General features: G+C 35.9%; 1 protein-coding gene across 1 annotated transcript in view; it reads right to left on the bottom strand.

Moving 5' to 3' along the window:
- Positions 1–255: 255 nt before the first annotated feature.
- Positions 256–27,838, bottom strand: part of slif (slimfast) — a 54,327-nt gene continuing 26,744 nt past the window's right edge. Inside the window, exons 6-13 of the mRNA XM_066299863.1 lie at positions 20,664–20,768; positions 19,329–19,603; positions 19,030–19,267; positions 16,063–16,165; positions 9,981–10,147; positions 6,688–6,851; positions 4,166–4,274; positions 256–951 (exon numbers count right to left, since the gene is read on the bottom strand). Of these exons, the coding sequence (XP_066155960.1) occupies positions 800–951; positions 4,166–4,274; positions 6,688–6,851; positions 9,981–10,147; positions 16,063–16,165; positions 19,030–19,267; positions 19,329–19,603; positions 20,664–20,768 (1,313 nt within the window). The 3' untranslated portion in view covers positions 256–799. The remainder of the gene's footprint in view (positions 952–4,165; positions 4,275–6,687; positions 6,852–9,980; positions 10,148–16,062; positions 16,166–19,029; positions 19,268–19,328; positions 19,604–20,663; positions 20,769–27,838) is intronic.

Here is a 27,838-nt window from a genome sequence, read left to right as displayed (position 1 = left end):
CGCGTGCGATAAATGTTGATATTCCACCTGGTTATTGATAACAACTGTCTAAGCCATGAACAAAACACAGTTTCCGCCATTTTGTCGCTTACACGAGGTCGTTAGCGCCATCTATATGTGAAACTCGGAAACTCAGTTGCGCAGCTACTATTTAGTGTAAGGGTCATCCCGTGTACAAAGACATAATTGCTGCAAATTAAACCTTATTTTCATTTACAAAGGAGGAGTTATTATGTAGGGAAATGAATGCTGTAGTCGTAAAAATAAAATTTACTTAAAACTAAAAAAATCGAAAAATTCTGCATTATAGAATAATAAGTATTTGTTAGAAGTAAATACCTATACTAAGGTCCCTGATATCACAACCAGTTTTAATGGAAATATTTAGTTCTGCACTTACATCCACCAGCCACCCACGACACAAAAAATATTTGTCTTTTTCGTCGAAAACTTTGCGTAAATCTACAAGTAAAAACATATCAAAATATCAAAAAAGTAAGCACATAAAGAGGTTGAAATGCCATGGAAACCTAATGGGATTCAATTATGGGATTCTCATTTAAAATTAACATTAATGCATGTAAAGTGTCATACACTGCTTTAACATTTAAAACTAATTATTATGTCATTATCTTAAAAATTGAAAAGAAAATCTTAAAATTATTGTAACAAAAAAAAAATAACAATTTAATACATAAGTGCGACGTAAAACTATATGCGGGTTTAGGGGATAAATGGGACTTTCCAAATGGAACAAAGGAACTCATTGTCTTCGACACAATTTGAAGTAATCTCCGTTTCACTCAGGATCATACGCTGAATACGAGCCATGGCTTATCGATCCCTTCTTTTCTTGAGTCTTGATGGTTTCTGTTAATTGATGTTCTTGAGCTTGGAGTTTCTTTCCTTCGACACTGTTTCGGATGCCATAGCAGAAGTATATCAGAAAACCTAAATGAATAGTCAGTGTCGTAGTTGCAATTAGGTAAATGATGGTATGTCGTTAGGTGCACGTCATCGACACGCCGCCATTAATACTGATACGACGCAGTCAACTGTCATTTAAGCATCTGTCATCCGACAAAGCCTCGAGCGAGAGACGCACAGGAGGAGCAAATGGAAAATAATGGACCGCCTTATAATACATTGTCCAACCAATGAAAGTTCAACCAAAATCAAAAAGTCTGAAGAATTTTTCGGTTTTTCCTTTATCGTTTTTGGATTTTTGAAGATATATTGCTCAAACTAGGAGAAAAATCACTTATTATGTCATACCTCCTCCGCCAACTGATGATGATAATTTGGAAGTTAATATTTTCCGGGAGTGAAAGTTCCTCTTTCCTTTCCCTACTTTTGTTGCCACTGACCGTTAAAGAAATCAATTATTTGATCAATTCAGAAACTTGTTAATGAGTTATATTTTTTTCGTATTTCTACCCATTTTTTACTAAAAAAATCAAATATTATTTTGAAATTTTCAAAATTTTAATAGTCGCAACTGTGAGATTTATTATTTGTTTTTATTTTGAAAATTCGCTATTTATACATCACAGATTTTAATTTTTTACCACAGGCGTCCTTGTTTGTTAAATTTTCAAAGTATTTTTGTTATACCGAACCGGTTCAACCGGATAGGACAATTCTAAAGTTAACATCTTTTCGAGGGTTATTAGGGACTTTGTGGATGACTAGTGATCTCAGAATAATAACAGTGATGTAGTGCCATCTTGCCTGAGGCAATGGTGCAGGTTTAAGGCATATTTAACCTTAAAGTATGACGGAAAACGATTTCCCGCCAATAATAACAGACAAATTTTTAAACCTTTAGGAAATACGTTTCAGACCTGTACGGCTGTCTCAGAAAAAACCGGCGCAGCTATAACTCAGTTATTTATGAACAGATTTTGATTTACTAAAATCCAAATGAAACAATATTGTTGAGACTACTATACAGGGTGTTAAAAAAAGATTGTAAAATATTCAAAGAAGCAATAGTATGAGCTAAAATAAGCAAAAAAGTCTTGGTGAACATCGTTCCGCAAAATATCGTTTTCAGAGATATGGAAGATTATTTATTTTTTTTTTAAAGACTTGTTTATTTATAAACAAACAACAATTATTCTTTTTTTTCCGAATTTTTTTATATTGCAAAAACTTGCATTTTCTCATCATGGTATGAACATTAAGCATTTGATTGTTGTCTGTGTACAAGTTTTCATTTGCTATGGCCGTTTACTCTAACGCAGAATTAGCCGATATGCATTTCATGTATGGTCATGCTAACGGCCTTGCCACCAAAGAGCGATGACTCTATGCTGAAGCTTATCCAAATCGCCAGATCCCTTCACATCGTATGTTTGGTACAATTTATCAAAGATTTCGTGATACCGGTTCATTGAACAAACAATGCTATTTATCCTAAAGATCAAGGTGAGTATCTGCTCCTAGAGTAGAAGAAGAAATTTTAGCACGGATAGAGCACAATCCAGAGACGAGTGTGCGAAGCATATCAGCTGCGTGTTCCTCTTGTTTGGAAAACCCTCCACGAGGAGCTGCTTTGTCCATACCATGTACAACGAGTACAGGTCTTAAATCCACTTGATCATCAATCACATGTGGTGTTTTGCCGCTGGTTTCTACGCAATGATGCCGAAAACCCCCGTTTTCTTGCCAACGTTCTTTTTACTGATGAGGCCGGATTCACACGAAATGGAGTTGTTCATTTTCACAATACACATATTTGGGCCGACTAAAATTCTCATTCTCTAATGGAATCTGAACATCGGACACGTTTTTTATTAAACATTTGGATGGGTGTTGTAGACGACAGGTTTCTAGGTCCTGTTGTTTTACCAAACCGATTAACAGGCGCTGCTTACTTAAACTTCCTGCGAAACACAATGGGTGATCTTTTCGACGACATTCCTTTAAACCAAAGGCACCAACGTGGTTTCAGTACGATGGTGCTCCAGCTCATTTTTCGATTACCGTTAGAGAGCATTTAGACCAAACTATTCGACGTAGATGGGTAGGAAGGGGCGGACCTGTATTATGGCCTGCAAGATCGCCCGATTTTAACCCTCTAGATTTCTTTTTTTGGGGATATTTGAAAACATTGGCCTATGGTACTCTCATAAATAGTCTCGAGGAGCTGCAGTTACGAATTAATCAAAAATGCCAACGAGGGGATTTTAGAAAAGGTTCCAATATCCTTCAGACAAAAATTTGGGGCCTGCTTGGAAATGGAAGGAGGGCACTTTGAACATCGTACGTAACTGTATTTTTTTGTTTTTGTTAGAGGCTTGTTTTGTTATTTGTAGATAGTAAATAAGTAATAAGTAATTAGAAATAAGGCTTTCAAAAAAGAATAACCTTCCATATCTCCAAAGCAGTTACTTTGCGGACCCACGTTTACTAAGACTTTTTTGCTTATTTTGGTCCACACTATTAATAAACAAAACACAGTTTCCGCCATTTTGTCGATTACACGTGTCGGTAGCGCCATCCATGTGTGAAACCCGGAAACTTAATTGCGCACCTAGTAATTTTTTACGTTTAAATAGGAGAAGTGACTTGATATATTTATAAAAAAATTTATTCAATTTTCATTAAAACTTATGATTTATTGCATTTATTTATTGCTTTTCGAACACCGTAATTTTCAACTGAAGTCGATACTTGATAATCATCTGTACTGGATCGTAAACGAACATTACAACGTTCTTTTTGAACACCCATGGTAATAGATTGTTCCAATTTCTTACTTTTTTTCCAGTTAAAAATTGTTGTAATATTAACTTGTCATGCATCATCAATTGCAGAAAAATACTTTCTATCAAAAAATGTTAAAAACAATGCGGGGGTCTATTTAAAATTCTGAAACTGACACCTGAAACAGAAAAAGTTGAGTAAAAAGAACACTATTATGGCGTTATTCAGTAATCTGAACAATTTCATTTTATTTAATTTTTAGTTCGTTAAAATCCAACCATAAATAACTGAGTGAGTGAGGTATGTTCAGTAATACTGTCGAGTGCAAAAGGAACATTAAAGGGACGTGCCTACTCGGTTTAGTACTTTGTATGATGTGCATGCAAACAATGATCGATTCGACTGTACATATCTAATTTATAAAGAAACGTGTTTGTTTTATATTAATACTCACCGATTATAAGCCATATTGCAAACCGGATCCACGTGTTTCGATCCAATTCCAACATCAAATATATGTTGAAGAATACACTAATGCATGGGATGAACGGAACCAAGGGCACCTGAATGATAATTTATGTATCGGCATTAATACAGCAATCTAGAAACTAATTCTTATACAGGGCGCCCAGAAAACATGCGTGTGAACAGGGCAGAGACCAATGGGTGTTTGTGTGTATTGCTCTGAAAGAACACTCTTTGGTACTGCTTTTTCCTTATTCTAACAATCCTGTAACTACCCCAATTGAAGAGATCCGAATCGTAAGAACTACAAAAGTTTCCGCCTCGTATATCAAACAATTTGAAAATACCCCCCGTATATATATATATGGGAACCAAATGGAGATACACTGAGTTACGGTGACCGTTCTTCGACTTAAAGTATGGTCATGTCGGCTATTTAAAGATTTATATTGAAATTAGAGCAAAATTACGTTATTTTGGAAATTTGAACTAGTTCCGAAAAAATATATCAGTATTGCAAGTAAATATCCAAATTAAAAATAATATGATGACGTGTCAGGCACCCTATACCCGGGGAAATACCTACGGAAATGAAAGAAAATGGATATTTTTCTAGGCTTGCAGGATCTAATTTTTAAATGAATCCTCAGTGACATTACAAGTGTTACACCCAGTAGGAGTGACTTTTTGGAATTAAGTTTTTGGCAATGGGGTAGTCTCGCACCCAGAATGAAACGATAAACTTTGTACGAAATATTATCAACGTATAACCCGAAAAAACATTAATGATGGGTTTGGCGACCTCGTAGATGAGTACACTCCTGTACACGCTTGGACATCGACAAAATTAGATGACCGATGTCTGCTTGCCGCACCTCGTTCCAGGCAACTTGAACTTCGAGAATTCACTGTGCCAGAGTCTGCGGAGGATGGGGCAAAGTGGACAGTCTTCTCCCTATCACATCCCACGCATTTAAATCCGGCGAACGGGATGGCCACGGCAAAACATTAACGCCAGCTTCTTGGAGAAAGTCCATAGTTCGACGAGCAATGTGGGGACGTGTTGTTGTCTTGCTGAAAAAGGACGCGGACCGTCTGGATAAGGCAGTAAAGTGGGTTTTAGGACGTTATCCGCATAACGCGCAGCGGTCAAACTGCCTTGAATAAACACAAAAGTTGATCGGGTAGCATAGGCAATAGCCCCCCCCCCCCCCCCCCCCCCAAACCATTACTCCAACAGTCCTTTGTACAAGCCTCTCGGTAGCGTATTCAACACCACGACGGCGTCTCACCCTTATACGGCCATCGTGCATGCCTAAACAGAATCGCGATTCGTCGCTGAATACGACATTATGCCATTCTGCCTCCCAATGCTGCTGTTAAAGGTAGCACTAATCGAGAACGGTATGAAAAGGCCCAAAGGCTCGAATGCGACGATATAGAGATCGCAAACTAACAGGTATACCTTCTTCTCCAAACCATTGGTTGCCAAGTTGGAGTGTAGTAGCAAAGCGCAGAGCAGTTGTCTGAGGCTCCAATCTCGTAGCTCTCGCAGAGCTAGTTGTCTGAGGCTCCAATCTCGGCTCTCTGTGGTACGCCTCGGTTGGCCAGTTGGTCTTCTACGTGTTCCTCCTCCCACCTTCTTCTGCCCACCCCCGACACGCGCGCGTTACCGTCATTGCAGTGGTGTTAACACGGCGAGCAATTTCGCGATAAGCAAAGCCGACACCTCGATGGACGACAATTCTACCCCTGTCAAAATCGCTAAGATGGTGACATTGATGATGTGTTCGGACCCTGGGCATTTTGCACAAGTGGACAGAAACGTGATAACTGCAAATATCTGTACCAAGCAGGTCGCATGAACCGTTATCTTCACAAAAAACAAAGAAGTGAAGCTTTTTTCCTGCAAAAGCTGTTCAAGATTAAACGTTGAGCATGGTATCATGGTCTGCTCTCTGTATGGTCATTTTGTTGCCAAAACATTAATTCAAAAAAGTTACTCCTACTGAGTGTAACACTTCTAATGTCACTGAGTACGTTTACCTTCAGCAGTATTTCGAAATTTATTATATGGGTGTTAGCGTACAAGTTAGATGGAATTTTTGAATTCCATGTTCCATTTGAATTTTTTAAACACAAAAACGGGGTCCTATTGGTCGAATTTAAATAAATAAAAGGCGATCATTAAAAAAAACTTCGAACACTGACTTAAACATTGAAATGAGGCATGTTCTCAGAACTGTGTCGTATACATCAGCTATTTATGAGGCGTGGAATGGTAAACAGCCAATGGCTTAGTACACGCCCTACGTTACATAGCTGAAAAACCGCAAACGTAGCTCGTTAATTAAGCCATTTTTTAAGATCACCCATTGTAATTTTCCATGAATTCAGTCACTTCGTAATTTTCGGTGTTCCTGAAGAAAACATTACAAGGAAAGCCAATGTTCCGTCGTCGGTGGGACACCCTGTACAGACCGCAGACATGGAGATTGCGAATTAACTTACTTTGAACGAAAGGTTAATATCAACTGTCGGTTGGCGAGCCATTACCACCAACAGAGCCAACACGGCAGATAAACTAACCACAAATCCGAAGAGGTAGAATGTGTCCACGAATATGGCTTCGGGAACGTGGATGATCAGGGCGCCGAAGAGAGCAGCGAACACACCTAAAAAGTCCTTAACAATTAAGTAATAGTGGCTTGTTGATTGATTGAAGATCTTGAAGAAGTGGGGGTCACAAGCACTTAATTATATTCTTAATATTTAATAAGTATCATCCATCATTAAAAAAATCAACTACGACATAAATCATTATCGGTTAGATGCATTCGCGATGCAGCAGACAAGAGCGTAATTCTCGTTATACAGGGTGTCCATTGGACGGCACCCCAGACTCCTGTAAGTTCGTTTGGGACTTCACAGAAAAAAACCATTTATCGGGATGTACATGAGGCTAATGAAGGTGAATTTTGAAATTAGTGGCTGCGTTACAGGATGTTCTACGAACGTGGGGCGTCATTGAGCGTCTCTTTATAGGACTACCTGCATTTTTTTACGTGATAGAACCTGCCCTCGGGCCTGTGTTATAGTTCATAGATTTTCTTTTTCACCTAAGATGACCGTAGCAGGCGCGAATGATCATTTAGCCAAAAATGCACACAAGGCGTTCACATTAAGACCTTCAATTTCCTCGTTTTTAATTTTAATTATCTTGATTTTTTTTCAAATGAAACGGTGTATTTTTCACAGCATTGGGCGAAAGGAAATTAAGCTTTCTAAGCTTTCTTCAATGTTAATGGAATCATTAATTATTTCAGGAAAACTGCATTCAAGGCTAAGTTGCCTGAGTGTTTACCATGCAGCGACCTCCTGACTAATTTCTCTCACATCAGTGCTTGGGTTGTTCACTACTAAAAAAGTAATGTCCAGTTTACTTTCATCTTCTAAGACCCTTTTTTCCGAATATTCTCTTATAATTAACACCCCTTGTCCGTTCAAAGCGCTCGTTTAGACGTTCCAAGCTTCTTAAATCAGAATCTCCTGCATTAGGAAATTGTGTACAAACCCTAAATAATAATAAACAATTTTCATTGCATAAATTAATTATATAAATCATACTAATTGATTCTAGCCGAGAATACATCATTTTGATGGCCAGTTTTGAAAGGAACAGAAAACCACCAACGAGCCCTGAAAACTTAAGGGGATTTAGGGTTACGAGTCGAAAAATGTATTTTTTTTTTAGTTTTTCGATGGTTCATAGCCATAGAATAAATATTCTATACTCGGTTTAGACGATTCCTTAATTTTTAATCAATAATAAGGCTCACAGCTGGGACACTGAGCATGCGCGCTAGGGATTCAGAGTAAGCAAATAGGGTGTACATAGAGGGGCTTGAGTCGGTGTACATCGAGGGACTTGAGTCGGTGTATATCGAGGGGCTTGAGTCGGTGTACATCGAGGGACTTGAGTCGGTGTATATCGAGGGGCTTGAGTCGGTGTACATTGAGGAGCTTGAGTCGGTGTACATCGAGGGGCTTGAGTCGGTGTACATCGAGGGGCTTGAGTCGGTGTACATCGAGGAACTTGAGCCATGCCGGCGGCAGCTGAGCTACCAGTAGGTTCAACTCAGCCGGACGGGTTGAGAGTGAGATTGGACAAAGAGAGACGTGAACCTAGCAATAGGGATAAAATGCACTTTCTTCAAGGTACGTCGAGTGATTAATAGAAATTATCCAAGGCGAGTATCGGTGAAGGACATTGCCATTGCGTCTCAGCTGACCACCCCACTAAAAATTTTTTGTGCCACGGTGTAGGTCACCTTAGACTCGAATCTTTTCTCTCACCTGTCCTACTTAAAAAAGATATACCCTGTTGAGGTCGCTAGAAGAAACAGTTATACCTTGTTGGTGTCGCTAGGAGCAACGGTTTTCGAGAAATTCAATTAAATAACTTAAATTCCCATTTTTTCTACTTGTTGACACGTAACAACATAATTTTTTTGTATTGTTAAAAAAGCACAATGATAATATGAAAACAAATAAGGCATAACTTTTTTAACTAGAAGAGGTAGGGGAACAAATTTCATGAGTCCAAAATGACATACACCGTGGCACAAAAAAGTTCAAATGGTTTAAATCACTCCTAATTGTGTCGATCGTAGCTCCCTCTAGAAGATACACCGAAATCGTCGATAAATTTGAATTGATCATCTCCAAAAACCCCTATGTAAGAAATTTCGTGAAATTACCCGAACCGTTCCAGAGATATTAAAGAAAACTTGATTTCATTTTTCAACTTTGGCACCCTGTACCTCAGCTATTATCAACTTTTGGTATAGCATAAATTTAGCTATATTGCATTATTTTTATGTCATAAATCCATCGTTGCTCTGGGTCCCATTACCTCAGACCCACCCTGTATAGTATAGCGCAAAAAAGATTAAAAAAAAAAAAAAATGACTCCATTTTGTTAATTTGCAGTGATATTTAAAAATTTCCGTAAGGACGATAATGACGGCGATGCAGATTAAGAATCTCTTCCAGTTTTCTCTTTAAGGTACCTAGGAGGGACGGAATTACCTGCTTCGGCAGAATCGGTATTTTTTTGGATCGATGCGAAAGCAGTTTTATAAACGAATAAATACATATTTTCCAATTAAAGAGGGAAATTATATTGTATTAAATCATACTTTTCCAGGCAAAAAACTTTGTTCAATTATGCGCAATAATGAAAAAAAATCCTGCAACCGTGCTTAATTTCAGACGTTCACTTTAGACTACCCCCGTAGAAAAACATGGAAATGGCGGTAAGACAAGCTAAACGCTCAGGCGCTTAACCGTGAATGCAGGTTTTCCTGAAACAATTAATGATTCCGTTAACATTTCAGATAAATATAACACGTATACTTTGAAGGTATTGCCGACTCCACATTACGGCCCTAGTGCAATAACGAAAAGCGACCGGCGCTCGAAACGTAGCAGATTCCCTAAAACGCTGCCGAGGTGGTTCTTAGGTAAAAGTAGACGAGATCGTAATTGTCGTTGGAAAGTACCGTTGACGCCTTATTGCAGCACCAATTTCCTAGAAAATTGCAACTTAAAAGGAAATTTTGTTGGAAATGTTTCCGAGCAAATAAATTTTAACCAATGAGATGATACTGTACGCGCATCGTGTCCTTCCAGACTAGTAACTAAGCCCGGGTGTGTATCAGTACCTAATGGCTGTGGATAAACGAAAATTGTTTTAATTTTCCTATTATTATGTACAGTAATTTTCTGCTCAAGATACTTACTGAATATTGCGATGCTCCAATTGACAATCCTCGATGTTCGCACGTTAGGCTCTTTATTATTATTCAGATTAAATATCTCGACAAATCCCCTGAGGAATGTTTTCTCATAAATTTGCTTATTTTCCTTGTCGAAGCACTTTATCGTGGTGTCTTCATCGACCTGATACCTAGATAACAATTTACGAAATTATCCTCCATGGAATATAATAGGCATTTCTCAGAAAAGAGTCATTTTTAGTAACGACGCTACGGACATAGCAATTTGCTGATGACCCACGTGACCCACTCGATTTTTTGATAAAATCCGAAGGTTTATAACTTTTATAACGGTTATTCCAGTTCGACGCATTATGGCATACCCCGTACGTATACGTCAGCTATTAATGTAAATGTAAGAAACAGATTTCTTTTCTTCCTTCGTGGAAGTTAATGGAAAAATTCAGGTTCACATTCTTTATCACTTTTTTAAACCACTCTGTGTGTGACTACAGCAATTGTGTTAAAAATCTTTAGACATTGTTGGGCAGTGCCCTTCACAGCAAACAATTCGATTTCCAGTTTACTGCTTTAACTTTACAATTGTCGAAATCGCAGCGTTCTTACTGAAATCTTGCATTTAGCAAAGAATGCAATCCAAATCAATGCATTGTGAATACAAAAGGCACTAGTGTAATTAACAAGTTTAGTGTAATTAACAAGTTTAGTGTAATTAACAAGTTTAGTGTAATTAACAAGTTTATTGTAATCAACAAGTTTAGTGTAATTAATAAGTATAGTGAAAAATCGTATCCTAAACAAGGTACAATCACTAAATTAAACAAACTCAATAGCGAGTACTGTCACCTCTAGCAACTCTTAGAGATTCTACTCTTTTTGACGTATTGGAAATTTTTAGCACAACCCGGTCTGGCATGATGTTCCACTTTTCAACTAATCTATCACGCATTTCTTTTAAAGTTGCTGAAGGCCTATCGTGCGAATGTACCCTGAGCCCTAATTCATCCCATACGGAATCAATTGGGTTCATATCTGGACTTTGCGCAGGCCATTGCGACGCGTTGATGCCAGCAGTTTCTATGAAGTTATATGAACGATTTCTGCTACATGTGGTCTGGCATTGTCTTGAATTAGGATAAAATCAGGACCAGCTAACTTTGCACTCAGTTGCACTTGTTGCTGTGAGATGTCGTCGACGTAGATGTGAGCTGTCATTAATTACCTAGGAAGGAAGGAGGGGTTCCTCGAAACTCCAATCGAGACCACGATTGAACCTCCTTTAAAATTCTGACGCTCTATAAACAACTCTTGGTTGAACCTTCCCCAATCTTCACTATACTTGCTTCCGGTTATCTACCATTTTGAGACAAAACCTTGATTCAATCGTGAATAAGGCACGGGAGTATTCTTGAATAATCTACTAGATTGCAACAAAGTTTCTTCGCATTGTGTGGTGCTCTGGAGAGATTTTAGGACCTTTTGCAGCCCTCCTTGTTTTTGAACTTACGCTCTGCAGTCGTCTACAACCAGTTTATTAGCTGCTTGTGGTGCCTCCAACTTGTTGGATGTGTTGCTGCTCCTTCCCTGCAGTGCTAAATCGATTACGTAAAACTTATAACCTCACAAAATGATCGTCCCTGGAGGCTGTGTTTCGGGGGCGACCAGAGCCCGCCCTTCGAGCCACACTTCCGGTTTCTTCGTATCGTTGAAAAGCTGTACGCGCTGTGATAAAAAAAATTTCTACTGCGCAATGTCAAATGTCAACTATGGATGCAATTGTTTTTTTTGTTATTCATTTGTTTATTCAGTACTGTATTATTAGGAGGGGATTCTTTGCTAAATGCAAGATTTCAGTAAAAACACTGCGATTTCGACAATTTTAAAGGTAAAACAACGAATCGAAAAACGAAATGTTTGCTAAAAGGGGCACTTTCCAACAACGTTCAAAGATTTTTAGCACAAGTGCTATATTCACGTACAGAGTGATTTAAATAAATTGTTAAAAGCGTAAATCTAAATTTTTCCATTATCTTTCATGAAAAAAAAAAACAAAATCTGTTTCTTTTCTTCACGTTAATACTAATTCCAATGGACTAGGCTACAAAACGTCGAAAAAACTGTTGAATTCAAATAACTGGTATAAAATTCATAAAGCTTCGAATTAGACCAAAAAATCACGTGAGTCACTTTTTTGGGACTCGGTATATTGCTACAAAGTGTCTACTTTTTTTTAATTGTTAAAATATTATTCATTGATTGCAATTAATTACCTAATTACAATTACTGGTTTTAATTATTGTCCAATTATCCATCTAATTACAACAGGAACATCGAAAAATCTCTACTCAAGAATGCTTTAAAATAATTTTGTTTATTGCATAGACATGATAGCTAAGTCCTGCCCTAAGTTCGACTTTTGCGGATTTCGTCTATCACTAATTAGACGAAGTATTTTTTATACTCTTAAGTTTGGGACTTTTTTGCACACGACATGTGGTCAGGGCAGTCAAATTTGGGCTATTTTAATGGAAGCACCTGATTTTCCCTCTAGATAGATGAACTATGTAGCTAATAGGTTTTTAAGCTCAATTTTAAAGGAATTTGCAAAGATCAAAACTGCATTTTGGTATCTATCATCGTCTCAATGTTATAGAAAATTTTTCGAAAATGTTAATTAACGTAATATGGCCCACTACCTTACCTCGAGAGCCGTAACGGTTAGAAAATACGTTTAATATAAAAATTATTAAATTTTTCATACATTTTTTTAAATAATATTTTCGAAGATAGAGATTGGCCTAGAAAATCGTGACGTGACAAAAACATTTTTTTTTTTAACGAAACACCCTATATTTCGTTCCGGGTGCTAATTCTGCTTGTAATTGTGAGCATTTTTCGTCGATATAAATATGAATTTTCTTTAGCAGTTTTTGAGTTAATTCAATTTGAAATAAACTTCGAACGAGAAATAAACTTAAAAATTCTCAATAAATTCACAGAATATTAAATTATGTGAAAATTTGTCCAATTAAAAACGAAGGGTGGTTCTACTAGAGTTTATTTTTAAGTTTCGGGAAATTTTAGACAGGATGTGAAAAAAATCCAAACTTTTCATATTTCAAGTGCCTCAAACTCGATTTACTTAATGGGACATACTATATTTTTTAAATTAATTCTTTTTTTAATTCTTTTTAAATGATGCTTTATATATCTAAACCGAAAAGGTCTTTACACACTTAACTGTATTATTAAGTAATATAAATAAAAGTTTATTCAGTAGATCAACCATAGGAATATCCATGTCAATTTCAATACCATCTAACATTATCTACCTTGTACGTTTAGGGGCAAAATTGTATTGAAATTTCTTAAATGCCCTTTTATGACGGACTCGCATGTAAAATATGAAAAATATTCGTCGCACCATTTATGAGATATTTTTAAAAAATTCTAAAACTTATAATGTTGTCCTGATATTGGAATCAGTTAAACCAAAAAACCGTCACTTTATTGTCTATTGTGACATTGTGTAAATAGTTTTTTTTTAAACAATTCTATCTTTGTTAAAGTCTCTTAAAAAATGTCCTACACAGTACCAGGTAAAGAAAATATGATTAAATGGTATTACATTGGAAACAGTTGGGATTATTTGAATGTTTACTAACTTATAAATAGAATTAGGAATATTTATTTATTACTTGCTAATACTACTAAATACGTCATTTGGCTGGTGGTGGTTTAATTGAGGAAAATAGCAGGGCAATATTATAAGTTTGTAAATTTTAGAATCGTTTTTTTTCAAAATATCTTGCAAAAGGTGCGAGGATAATTTTTCAAATTTTACATGCAAGTCCCTCACAAAAGGACTTTAAAAAAAAGACTAATGCAATTTTGCCTCTAAAGGAATGTGGAAGATAGCAGACGGCATTGAAATTTAGATCGGTTTTCTTATGGTCGCCCTGGAAACGCAACGTCCTGTACATTACATCTCAAAGAGTATTAACAAAATAATTAATTTAAAATGAAAATATAATGTCTTCTTTAAAAAATAGCTAGTTGGGGACACTTGAAATGTGAAACTTAGATTTTTTTCACACCCTGTGTAAAATTTCCCAGAAATTAAAAATAAACTCGAGTAGAACCACCATTTGTTGTTAATTGGACGCGTTTTCAAATAATGTAAATAATATTTTGTGAATTTATTAAGATTTTTTAAAAGTTTATTTCTCCTTTGAAGTTTACTTTAAATTAAATTACCTTTAAAACCACTAAAAACAATCATATTTTACATGGATGAAAAATACTTATAAATACATGCAGAAAGGAACCATAACAAAATATAGGGTGTTCGTTTTAAAAAAAAATAATAATTTAAAAAAAACGCTACGATTTTCTGAACCACTCTACAACATCGAAAATATTTAAAAAAACAAAACTCATCAAAAACTGAATAACTTTTGTATTAAACTGTTTTTATAAACCTTACGGTTTTTGAGATAAGGCAAATGTTCCATCCTATGTGGACCACCCTGTATATCGAAAACGTGTAATTTTTTATTTTACGCAAAGCAATATTTTCAGAGTTATTGAAAGGAATCACTGCTATAACTTTTATTATACAGGGTGTCCGGCAAGTCGATACAATAAATTTAGAGGGTTGTAGATTACGTGATTCTGAATCGATTTAACCAAACATACCTATATACCCAGTTTTCCTCATAATTCAGTTTTTAATATTTTTTAATTTAACCGTGCTCTTTCACAATTGTTGGAGGGTAGAAGAACACCAAGCCTTTTAATCACTAAAACGTACTAAACTTTTTTATTGCCTATAGATAATTGTTTAAATTATTTAAAGGATTTAAAGGGGGTTAAGGTTTAAATTATTTAAAATCTAAAATGGCTTTGTTACCTACTTAGAACTACATAAACATGATCTTCCGAGCTTGTAATAAAGCGAAGAGTCAAGTTCAAACATGGATTTAATTTAAACGCTTAGGTGTAGGTTAATACAAATTTCTCAAAAACTTCCTTAGGCAATAGTCTTTCAGTCATGCTGAAAAGATTCTTAAGAAACGTTTTAAAAATGAGAGAAATTAACTTTTTATGTACCCAAGCAGCGCATTCACCAAAACGTTATCTACTAAAAATGATCATTTTGGAAGAATTTGTATTTGATGACATTATCAAGTATTCAGGTAAAACAATTGTTTTTATCACCCCCTAAAATTATTGTATCGACTTGCCGGACACCCTGTATAAATGAAACACATAGTACATTGTTGGTTTTCCGATACCCCTCATTTTTTGTTTTAATTTATGCATGTAACATTAGGTGTATTTACCTCTAATAGTTTTGAAAAATAAATTTTAAATGAATTTTTTCGATAAGAAGCAGTGTATTGGAAAGAAGCTGATTGTCTGAAATCTGAAAGACAATGCGCTTTTTCTCTGAAATATTGCTTCTGATAGGGGAAACACACTTTAAATTCATTTTTCAGAGACTCTTATGGATAAATACCCAATAAAAGGTGTAAAAATAAAAAATTTTACGTTTTTTGCAAAGTGATTCTAGAAATTGACGTTCAATTATGGTTTTTTAATCAAATGCAGGCTATATGTATACATATGTGTATTAGTTATGTAATAAAAGTTAATACGAGTAATGGAGGCCTTTATTGTTGCACCGCCCTGTATAGCAATAATATTGCCATTTCTCGTATGAACTTTAATAGAAAATAAAAATTTTTAGGGGAAAAAACATTCGCATACACTGAAAGCGTGCAGAAAAGTTGTTTCAGAAAACGAGCTGCAGCTTCGATGTGGTAGTAGACACCAAAATGCGGTTTTCACCATTAAACATTTCTCAAAAATTTAAATCACAACGTGTTTTCCTCTACCTAGCGGGGAAATATAGTTTTCCCAGCAAAAACGTTCGAAACTGACCACCCTGTATAGAACAAAGTCCAGAAATTAAGACAGTGGCATTGCTTTTCGCGCATTTTCCACCACTTTAAACAATATAATAAACTTAAAAAATAAATTAACATTTAATGAATTAAGTAATTTTTTCAACCGATCTCACCTTAGGATTAAGACGCAAACAGCCACAATGGTGTATGCAAGCAATGTTCCAATGGACATCATGTCGATGAGTTGGTTCAGATCAAATATCATAGCCATCAGACCTAAAATGTTTTAAATTTGTGAACATGTTTACTTGCAAGAACATTAAATAATGCACGATTCGCCCGTACACACGTGCGTGTAGAAACAACAGAAGGAAGTAACGTGGGAACCCCACTCAAGTACCACCTCAGCTCCATTCGCAAAGGTTCCCAATTTTGGGGATGAATTCAGGTTAGTTCAGTGATTTCAGTTTAACTATCCATGGCAGCAGCTCCATAAATTGTTGGTGAGACTTAACCGGTCAGAATGTTAAAATCATGGAAGAGCTTAAGGGTGCAGTTACAGTGGATGCGTTTTCTGACGAATATGTCCAAACGATATTCGTCAGAACGTTACGGTTAGAGTTAAATTATCTGATAAACACCTCAGATAAATCTAGTTCCTCATATAACAATTACAAATTGATTGTTAATGTTTGTTTCGTGAATGTTACTTTACTATTCCAAATAGTTTTGCTATCGGAAAAGGGACCCAGTTGATTAATACTACCTTTTATTATACAGGGTGTCCCAAAAACATTGATACAAGTTAGTAGGGGATGAAACAGCGTTGAAAAGTAATTCGGTTAAGCTGAACTTGTTTCATATAAAACTGGGTCCTTTTCGATTTACAGGGTGTTGAAACAATTATTATTTTTTTGTAATTTGTCGATAAATCTTACATTTTGCCAGTGATTCGATTTTGCATAGGGGGGTTTTGGGTACGACAAACGTATCTATAATATTTATTTTTAACTAACGTATAGGTAGCGTCACCTACGTCGTACATGTATTTGGAAAAACTAACTTTTTAAGTGAACCTCGTAGATTAATTTTTTGCATAAATTTGGAAAGAGTAGACCCTTTTCCAAAGAAAAGGTGCAATTAAGAGAAGTATGTATCTCCAACGGTTTTCGAGATATTTTCGGGTACATTTTCCGGCGAAATCAATCAACTTGGTTTCCAACTTTTCCTTACACACCCTATTCGCCAGACTTAAACCCATCAGATTACTTCCTACTTCCTAACTTGAAAAAATAATTCGGTGGAAAGAGAATTACCATTAATGAAGAGCTGGAGTCTGAAGTTGATGTCCATCTTGAAATATTTGAAGCTCCTTCATAGAACATCCGCGGTAAATGTGTGTCAAATTCAAAAAATACTATATTGAGAAATAATTTAATATACTGGGTGACAGAAAAAAGAGAACCCCGGAAAAATTATGTTATTTAAATAGTTTTTGGGGTGCATGTTTGCACAAAAACGATTAAATTTTCATCCAAATTCATCAATGTATTTACGAGTTATCCGAAATTTTAGTTCTTTTTACTACAAAAATTGCGAGAAATTTCAACGATATAACTGCAAAATATTATTTATTGGCGCATATTGTGCTTTTAAAGTACTTTTCGATTAAGCCAATATGTCTAGACACAGAATGTAGCGAAATTTTCATCAATTAAGCGAGTTTGAGAGAGGTCGATCAATGGGTCAACGAGAGGCTAGTCGATCATTTAGGGAAATCGCCACTAGATTAAATCGTAGTGTAAACACTATAGTGTGATGCGGTCGGGCATTGTTGCAAGAAGAGCAAAAAAACCGAAGAAGTACCGGACGATTCTGAAGAACTACAGAACGCTAAGATCGCCCCCTTCAAATTATGGCCCTAAGAGATAGGTTCGTTTCATCGAAGACGCTGCGCGAATCAGTGCTTCGCTGAGTATGGAAATTCCATTGGGATTCGAGCCATTTATTGCCATTTTGAACCGATTCCCTACCGTCCCCATCTTGCACTACCCCTCACCTTAAATCATTGTCAAAATCGACTGCAGTGGTGCAGAGAACAGACACATTAGAATCTGGAATGGGATGACATCGTGTATAACGTCGAATCCAGATTCTGTTTGGGCAGCATTATGGCTGGGCAAGGGTAAGAAGAAGAGGGAGTGAAAGACGGGATCTAGAGTTTACAATACAAAGGCATGACCGTCAGACTGTTAAGGTAATGACTTGGGGTGCTATTGCGTATGGCAGCAGGTCACCTTTTCATTTCATTAGAGGCAGTATGACAGCTCAACGATACATCCAATAAGTCCTTGAATCTCATGTCGGGCCTTATCTGGAAACTCTCGTTAATCCAGTTTTTCAGTAACACAATGTAGGACCACACGTAGCTAGAATGACTATAGACTTCTTTCAACAAAATGCAATCAATTTGCTACCTTGACCCCCTCGCTCCCCAGACCTTTCACCGATTGAACTTGTACGGGACACTGTAGATAGAAGGTTGCATAATTTACCCCATTCCCATAACCCCTAGCGGCGCTAGGGGTTATGGGAACGTCGTGCCACCCAGTCAACCTGGAATGCTATCCTCCAAGAAGATATCAATCATCTCATTAGGTCCGTGCATAGACATGTACAGGAACTAGTGAGACTCCGCAGAGGACCGACAAATTATTTATTTTTTTGGTTTTTAACAATTAAATTTGTTAATTTTTTTAATGAAGTATTTGTTTGAGCGTGAACAACTCGCATACCAAAAATTATTTACATACAACCATTTCTACGGGGTGTCCTCTTTTCTATGTCACGCAGTATATTTCCCAATCAAGTTTTTTCTTTAAATGTGAAGTCGGATACTTTTGGGATTGTCCTCGTATGTATACTGTTTGATTGTTAGTGCATGTCCGGACGTATTCGGCAGTATAACAGTGGCCTAATGCAGATAAACCCAGGGGTTAACAGTAACTCATTTTAAGTCACTACGCAAAAAGAGATGAGGTCGCAAGTACTAATGGAAATTGACTGTTGCTCAGCCAGGCGAAACGTATTCCGACATGGTGACTAATGGAAAAAAAATCCTTCTACCTCTTTGTCCTTACCTGAGAATATTCCGGAAAGGACTGTGGCAATTAAAGGCGTTTGTGTCCACTTATGCACTTTTCCTAAGGGTTTAAATACAACTCCGTCATTCGCCATGGCATAAATGACCCGAGGTAATGGAAACATAGCGCCCAATAAGCTGGTGCAAAGGGCAAAAACTGCTCCACTCGTGACTATCCATTTTATAGTATACCACCCCACCTGGTCGAAGACGTATGGAAATGGTGCATTTTCGTTCTGTTAAATGTTCCACGACGGAATTACGAACTGTGTTGTAAATAACGAACAAAGGTCTTACCTGATCGTAATAAGGCCACATCATGGTCAGTACTGTGGAAACCCCGAAATATGCGCTGAAAATGATAAATAAGCTAATGACGATGGCAAGGGGGATATCTTTTTGAGGGTTTTTGGCTTCTTCTCCGGTGGTGGCCACTGCGTCGAAGCCCACGAACCCGTAAAAACACTTTGCGGCCCCTGCCATTACTCCGGCCATCCCGTAGGGCATAAAACCTCCAGTTCCGTAGCCTTCTTTAACGTCTTTTTCTGAGAGTTTCCAATTACCTGTATCGGCTGCAAAGGGTTTACATTGCAATTTATTAATAAAATACAGGAAGTTTCAAAAAAAGTGGTTAACCCAATTTTATGTCAAATTCGAGGCTTCATGACTTTTATGCAGATCATTCAAAATCAGTAACTTTTTTGGACGGTTTGGATCTTAGCCCGTTGCCGATTAATGTAATTGGAAGAAACGGATTTTGTTTCTATCTTCATGGAAGTCAACGGAAAAATTTTGATTAATGGTTTTTTTGTTCATTTTTCTTTGATCACCCTGTGCACGAACGCGGTACTTTTGCAGAAGATCTTCAAGCGTTGTTGGAAAGTGCCCTTTTCAGCAAACATTTTGCTTTCCAATTCGTTGTTTCACCTTTAAAATTGTCGAAATGACAGAATTTTTGCTGAAACCTTGCATATGGCAAAAAATCGAATCTAAATCAATATACAGAGTGTAACTTAAGTGATGACATTAATTTTAAGGGCTGATTTCTTGTAGTATTTTATGTTCATATGGACGTGTGTCCTAATTTGGATCGTTTTCGAGATACAGGGTGTCAAAATTTTATCAAAAAATCGAGTCTCCATTAACTATTCAAAAAGCTTTGCGCCGGTGTTGATGAAACTTGGCATGTTTCTTAGCATTAATAAGGGGTTACTTTTACATTTTGAATAGTAATTCCAGTGGCGTAGCAAATAGTTACCCGATTGACATTTATGGTGTGATTATTGTACGCCACCGTTTTTTCTGAATTTGATATTTGTATCAGACTGAACAACTCAAAAAAAAACTTTCTTGTCCTTTGGCTCTCTTTTGTAACTCGCTCAATTATTGATAAAAAACGAAAAAATTTCTTGAGTTTTTAATATTACCAAATTTTAATTGACAAAATGCTCAAAATGAGGACCGCGACTGTTAGAGGCTTTAAGTTATTCATTTTTTTGTTGTAGTTTATTTTCATTGTTGTATCAAAATCCATAAAATCTATTTTCAATTTCGTAAGTAAATGCAAGGTGACTCGTAACTACTTAAACTAGGAACTCGTAAATACGAACGATTTGTACATGCTCAACTTACCTTTTATTGATCCAGCAACAATAACAATAGCGACGGTGATTAAATTAAGTACAGTAAATATATTATTTAATACTGATGATTCCTTCACTCCAAAGGCTAATAGACCTGAAACAAAAGAAGTACCCAATTACAACATAAAATGTTGTTATTTCCTGGTGCGTTACTCAACAAGTATGGAAACGCAAACGATAAAATTATAGGTCAAATTCATACGTTACGTAACCAGGCTATTTACTATTATTCCAATTGATCTCGACAACAGTGCTCACAGAATTCCTAAATCGATTAAATTCCTTAATCACCTTAACATCCTTAGGCATAACACATCTTTGAAGTAATAGTCGTTTTCAAATATTTTAGCAGTTTTTAAAAACTTTTTTTTTAAGTTTTAATTTTAATCAATTTTTTTTAAATTTAATTTAATTCAATTTAATTTTTTTAATTTAATTTAATTTATTTTTTTTTAATTTAATTTAATTTATTTTTTTTTAAATTTAATTTAATTTTTTTTTAATTTAATTTAATTTAATCATTTATTTTAACTTTTTGTGTTGTATCGAATTTCTTCACAGATGCGCAAAAACGTGAATTTAAACGATAACGAAAAGACTGAAAAACGACCGCGTAACAGAAAAATTAGAACTGTGATTCACTTAAAATAATCCTATTGGATAATTGAATTATGCAAAAGTCTCTTGAGCTTTATCGTTTTTGTGCAAAATTGTGTGATATAGACCAGCCTCGAGAATATGTGCCTGAATTCCTGGATGAACTCGGACCTGAGACACACAATATTGTTATTAAACAGGGAGAATGTTAATTTAACGTTTTTTTTTCGTTTATCTGTTTTGAATGTGTTACGTGGCAAATTAAAGGAAATGACGTCCACAAACGGTATTTTTTTCGAATTTTACGCGTTTACGTAGCGATAACGATTTAGTTTTCGCGACTTTCAGTTACTAAAATTATTACTTCTTACAACTTTCTCTACATATCTGTTGTTTGCAGACTTGCAAGCTCTATCTTTCGCAAACGTACATATTTTTCGTATTTTTAAAAAATTACAAATACCACATAATTTGTGTGTTCATTATCGTTTTTTGCAGTTTGAATTTTGCGAGTTTCGAACGTAGCGCGCTTTGTGTCTTAAAAATCCTTTTAACACTGTATATTTCTGAATCGTTCTTGAAAGATTTTTAATTTATGAAATTTGATTTTAAAAACGCAGCAACAAAAGTGGAAATTTTAAACCGCGGTCGCAACATACGATCAACATCGACTCTATGTCAACAATGTAAAATTGCTGTCGATTATGTCCGAAAATGAAAATTTCCAAGCTGCTGGTTCCACAGGGTGTAACAATTTTAGTATTGTGAAAAACAATTAATTGTTATAACTTCGATTGGTCATTCTCTTTGACCTGGTAAGCTCGATCGTTGTTTTACCGAACTGTCGTTAAAGAACGGTGAAATTCGGATATAACGACGGGGAGAAGAGGGGGTCGTTATATCCGGTCGTCTTTACATCAAGACTTGTTTTTTTTATGTTTAAAGGATTTTATGATAAGGAAAACATAAATATTTATTTCAAAAATTAAAAACTTTAAAATATAAATAACGAAACGTGAATAAACTTAAAAAAACACATCATTTATTCAAATATTCTGTAATTTTTGTTTACTTTTTGCAGCGTTGATTAAAATAAATCAGTTCAATTTTTTACTTTATTAAACAGGTTTTGTCCAGCCGTCTTTTGTCGTGGGGATACCTGTATGGCGCAAAATTATTCGGGGTTGTAGGGCTGGTAGCTCTGTACGGCTTCTACAATTGATGATGGCTCAATATCTTCACCACCCTCAGAGTCTTCGGCACTTTCATCTAGGATTTCTTGAACGGTTAGTACTTCGTTTGCAATGTTCTCCTGAGATAAAACACTGTTTGTTTCTAAGTGAAGGTCAACATTGGCAAAATCGCTGTAAAGCATTCATTTCATCATAGCAAGACGCACATCATCTTCTTTTCCAAAATCGTTATTTATCCTGCTTGCCACCTCAGCGAAAGGAAGACAGTCTTCCTCTTCAGAGTCATCAGCTACTAGCGCTGCATGTCTAAGGCAATTCGTGGTAGTTTGGGGTGATACCCTGTTCCATGTTTTAGGAACATTGATGTTCCATCCGAAAGATTAATAACACCCTGTTTGTTTCACTGATTGTTTAAAATAATATTATCTGTGGCATACCTTGCTTAGGTCGATTACTGAGCTCGTTTACATGATACTTCCGTACTGGTAAATGGTTCCCCTATAATAATGTCGACAGGTAGTTTGCTTATAGGTATTTCGTGGCTTAGGTGGTTCTTATCACAGGTTTAGCGAAATTGTTGTAATTTAATATTTTTAGAATAGTTAGCGTGTGTCAAAAATGTATATACAGGGTCATTCACGCTATGCGGCACGGAATACTGTGGCCAAATACGAGACTTGCAAAAAGTTTTACCTTTGGACTATATGAGGTTCTATTACGACTGCTCTTCAAAATTATTTTCATATTATACAGGGCGTCCCAAACGCCCTAAAAGTATCGAAGTTGTGTGTTTTTTTTTAATGGAACCCCTCGTATATTATTACATTTTTGAATTTTCGGTCAAATTAAGTGTCTGTTTTAATAAGATTTACACTTAAGGTTTCTTAAATAATTGAAATTTTATCAAAATTTTACATAATTTTCATTTTTTAAACACTTAAGATGTGTTTACGTTATTTAAATGTAATTTGCAGTGTAGCGTAACAATAGATCGTATTTTATATCCCGATCATGATAAACTTGCTATCTTATACAGGGCGTGCGAAAATGAAGACTGATCAAGTAAGAACTTTAAGTGGCTATAACTTCGTTGGTTTAAATGCAAGAGCCTTATTTCAAACGAAGAAAAATTTTGAAAAAAAAAAGAAAATATTAGTTGATATTTCGAAAATCATTATTTGAACAATATGTTTAGGGGCAATAAACCCAACAATAATACGTATAAACTTTATTAAGATGGAGAGAAACGTTCTGAAAGACCTCGGTCTTCTCTGCTAAGCCCTTTGCGAAAGAGTTGATTGATGGAAGTTTTACTTTATCTCTTGCACGGCGGCCTTGAATGGACAACTCTTGTGAACAAATTTTATAATGGAAAATTGCGGCTTCGTCTCCCACCAAAAATTACGAACTTCGATAATAAATATCCAAAAAAGGATGTTTTCCTTCTCTCAATAAAATAGAACACCAAAATTTTATTTTTTGCCAAGTTTCATCAAATATCCAAAAACGTGTTCGGAATTCGACAATTTTTATTTTTCATTTTTTAAATGATTTTTATTAAATTGCTCAGTTTCCCAATTCCTTTTCTTTTAGTGTCAGGAAAACAACAGAAAAAAACGTTCTTTTTCAGTCCCCTAAAACAATTCACAATTCTCATACGTTTACAACGTAATTTTCTGATCACGTGCTTTCCTCAACCAATAATACTCCAAAAATTGATAAAATGAAAAATCGTGTTTTTTCAAATTTAGTTAAGACATTTAAACGTTATTTCGGCACGAGATGAAGGGCAGGTGTATGTTCAAATACTGAGCTTTCAAAAGGGCTCTTTGGGCTATTGCCTCCGGTGACGTAAATTGATGTCCCTAGCGAAGGCGTTTTTTCAACGATGAATAATCCGAAAAATACGTGAATCCCCCTCAAGAGTGCCACGAGGTCTATTAGGCTTACGTAAATTGTCCATTTTAGCCTTTCATGAGGTTCAGCCTGCCGTCTTGGCTCAATTCTATGATATCTCGGGTAGTGCAAGTTTTTTTTCTGAACGTGATACTGGTAGGAGCTTTTGCCCATTTAATAAAAAAGTTTTATGACAAAAAACTGCGGAATAACATCCGTCAAGGGAAGAGATCTATTTGTGCTTTGGCAAGCTTTTATGGGACGCGTCCCACTGCTGGCTTGTGATGATTTCAAACCTCGTTTAATTTATGAATTTCTGCATTTTTTATATTATGCAATTCCATCGTAATCGTGTCGTTAATTCACATTAAGCACCGATATTACAAGCAATTTTGTCCAACTCGTTTAACTTGACATGAAATCTCAACAATTTAAACGCCAAGGTGAAATAGTTTGCTGACTATATAAGATAATATAAACATTTCGTAAAATTTGCACATTTTTCAGTGTAATAATGAACGAATAACGCTTTCAAACTTATTTCACCTATTCTCGCGGTGATAAATCGACAGCAAAAATACTATTATTAAAAATATGTTAAATGTGAATTAAAAAAATAAAAAAAATAAAAAAAAAAGAATGAAAACCAGTAAGAACTGTTATAGATTAGGTAGTTGGATAGTAATTGCAAAATTAGGTCAAATAATAAGATAGGCATAAGTAAAATGCATGTTTGGTATTTGGTTCAAATTAGCCTAAAATGTTTTTTATTTATCCATTACTCTATTACCTGACAGTCATTTCAATTAACTTTCTTATGGTTTTTGTTCCACGGCTACAGTATAACTGAGTGCAATAAATACGTACCTACCAGGTGTACCGGTATGAAATGAGCGCTATTTTGTGAAAATAAAACACCAATTTTAACAAGGAAAGAAAAAAAAATTATTCATAGTATTGACCATTGCTTTCTACGCATTTTGACCACCTTCCTGGCAATTACTGGATACCACGCCAATGGAAATGTGCCTCTTTGGCATCAAACCAATTAGACACCCAATTTTCTGCTTTTCTGCTCGTAGGAATCGAAGTGCTGCTCAGCCAATGCGTATCCCATCGATGAAAACAAATGGTAGTCCGAAGGAGCCAAGTCTGGTGAATACGGCGGATGGGGTAGCAACTCCCGGCCAAGTGTTTTGATGGTATCCTGAGCCGGTGTTGCTTTGTGTGCAGGTGCGTTGTCACGGAGCAAAATTACCTTCCCGTATCTTCTGGCCCATTCCGATCGTTTTTCGATCAATTCATTGTTTAAATTAATCAATTGTTGTCGGTAGCGGACAGTATTAGCGGTTTCACCAGATTTTTAAAAGCTCGTGGTGCACCACACCTTTCCGATCCCACCAAACACACAGCATTGCCTTCTTGCCGAATCGATCAGGTTTTGCAGTCGATGTCGATGGTTGTCCCGAATCAACCCGTGATTTTTTCGGTTTAGAATTTTGAAAATAAATCCATTTTTCATCTCCAGTAACAATTCGACGCAAAACTGATTTTCTTTCGTGCCTTTGAAGCAAAATTTCACAGGTGTTTTTTCGGTTCTGTATCTGTCTTTCATTCAATTGATGCCACGCCCATTTTCCACACTTCTGGATCTTTCCCATAGCTTTTAAACGATCAGAAATTGTTCGTTGGGCAACATTTAACATTTCTGCCATTTGCTTTTGACTTAAAGTGTCATCTTCATCCAATATTGATTGCACTTCGGCGTCTTCGAACTTTTTTGGTGGTCTGCCACGTTCTTCATTTTGATCATCAAAATTGTTATTTCTGAATCGTTGAAACCATCTTTTGCATGTTGCTTCTGATAAAGCATAATCACCACATGCCTCGACAAGCATTCGATGCGACTCTGCAGCACTTTTCTTCAGATGAAAACAAAAATTTAATGCTTTCCGCAAATCATCATTTTGTGGTACAAAATTCGACATTCTTGGCACAATGAAATAATTTGTTGTTATTTGTTCAAGGACTTGATTTGTACTAAATGTGTTTGTCAGTTTGCACACCAACCAAGCAAACAAATAAAAAGGTTTGTTTACAACAAATGCCCTATATCAAGACATTTATATCCTGACGCTCACTTCATACCGGTACACCTGGTATATCCTGACGCTCACTTCATACCGGTACACCTGGTATATCCTGACGCTCACTTCATACCGGTACACCTGGTATATCCTGACGCTCACTTCATACCGGTATACCTGGTAAACTAATGTGCGTTTTGTGTGCAAAAGGCGTTTCTACAGTCGGATTTGCGTTGCAGATAAAATCCTTTAAAAATTGGAGAATTGTTTTTATAAAGATCTCTTTCCAGCGACAGTCGTTCGATATACAGGATGTCCCGTTTCCATTTAGACGATAAATATCATTGCCCCCCCGCGCAGAGCGGCTCAAGTTTGAGCCCCACCATTCTGACCTGAGTAACCGTAAAGGATGCGATTTCATTCGTATGGGGGCAAAGTTGCGCATTTGTTCAGTTATCAAATTTCAGTATTGAAAAACCAGAATTCATCCAGAAATGCCAGAATAACGTTAAGGGTCAATTTCTATTATTACTTTTTTTCTCTCCCGGCTCAGCCAGATTTTGGCACGTTGGGGCAACATGGAAGTTTTACAACTCGCTGCAACTTACACAAAACCGAGTATACACCTATCTAGTTTTTTAAAACGGTTTAAAAAACTCCAGATTTGAAAGATTTTTAAATAAGAAATTTTTATTATTCTAATTCGTAAATATCCAAAATCGATATTAAAAGAAAAAATACTGAAAAGAGACTATAAGTCACCATATTATTACAATGAAAAAACAAGAAAATATACGGAAACGACGTGTATCTTACAAAAATTTGGCAAATAAGGGTACAACATCCGTATCGTATCGTTCAATGAGTTCTATTAATTTTCCAATTTTTCAAAAAAAAATTCCTGGACCGTACCGGTTTATAATTGGTTCCTGTACTTCCATAGAAATTTCAATACGCGCATGAACCATTTTTATTAGAACCGACTTGTTTTTGCATGAGAACTGAATAAAATAATAAAATTTAATAGACCGTTCGTTTGTATTTACATTTTTGAAATATTTCTGTAAATAAAAATCGGAGTACTTCAATTTCGTGGCATTGTTTTCGCACATGTTCTGGTTTTTGATTATAATAATGACTCGTATTTTTTTTTTCAATTTTTCCGTTACAGTGTCGATTTTAGATATGTAAGAATTGATGTATAATAATAAAAAATTATTATTGAAAAATCTATTAAAACTTAAATTTTTTTAGATTCTTTAAAAAATCGACAGGCACATACCCAGTTTTGTGAGCAACTGCAAATGGGCTTCTCAATTATTTGCCTAAATTTGGACGATTGTCCCGTAAAAAGGGACGTAAATCCCCCCCCCCCCCCATGTTTTTCAGGC

Source organism: Euwallacea fornicatus, chromosome 35 (genome assembly GCF_040115645.1).
Source record: "Euwallacea fornicatus isolate EFF26 chromosome 35, ASM4011564v1, whole genome shotgun sequence".
NCBI classification, from domain to species: domain Eukaryota; kingdom Metazoa; phylum Arthropoda; class Insecta; order Coleoptera; family Curculionidae; genus Euwallacea; species Euwallacea fornicatus.
Note: the sequence above shows the minus strand (reverse complement) of the source record. Positions and strands in the feature narration are given on the sequence as shown.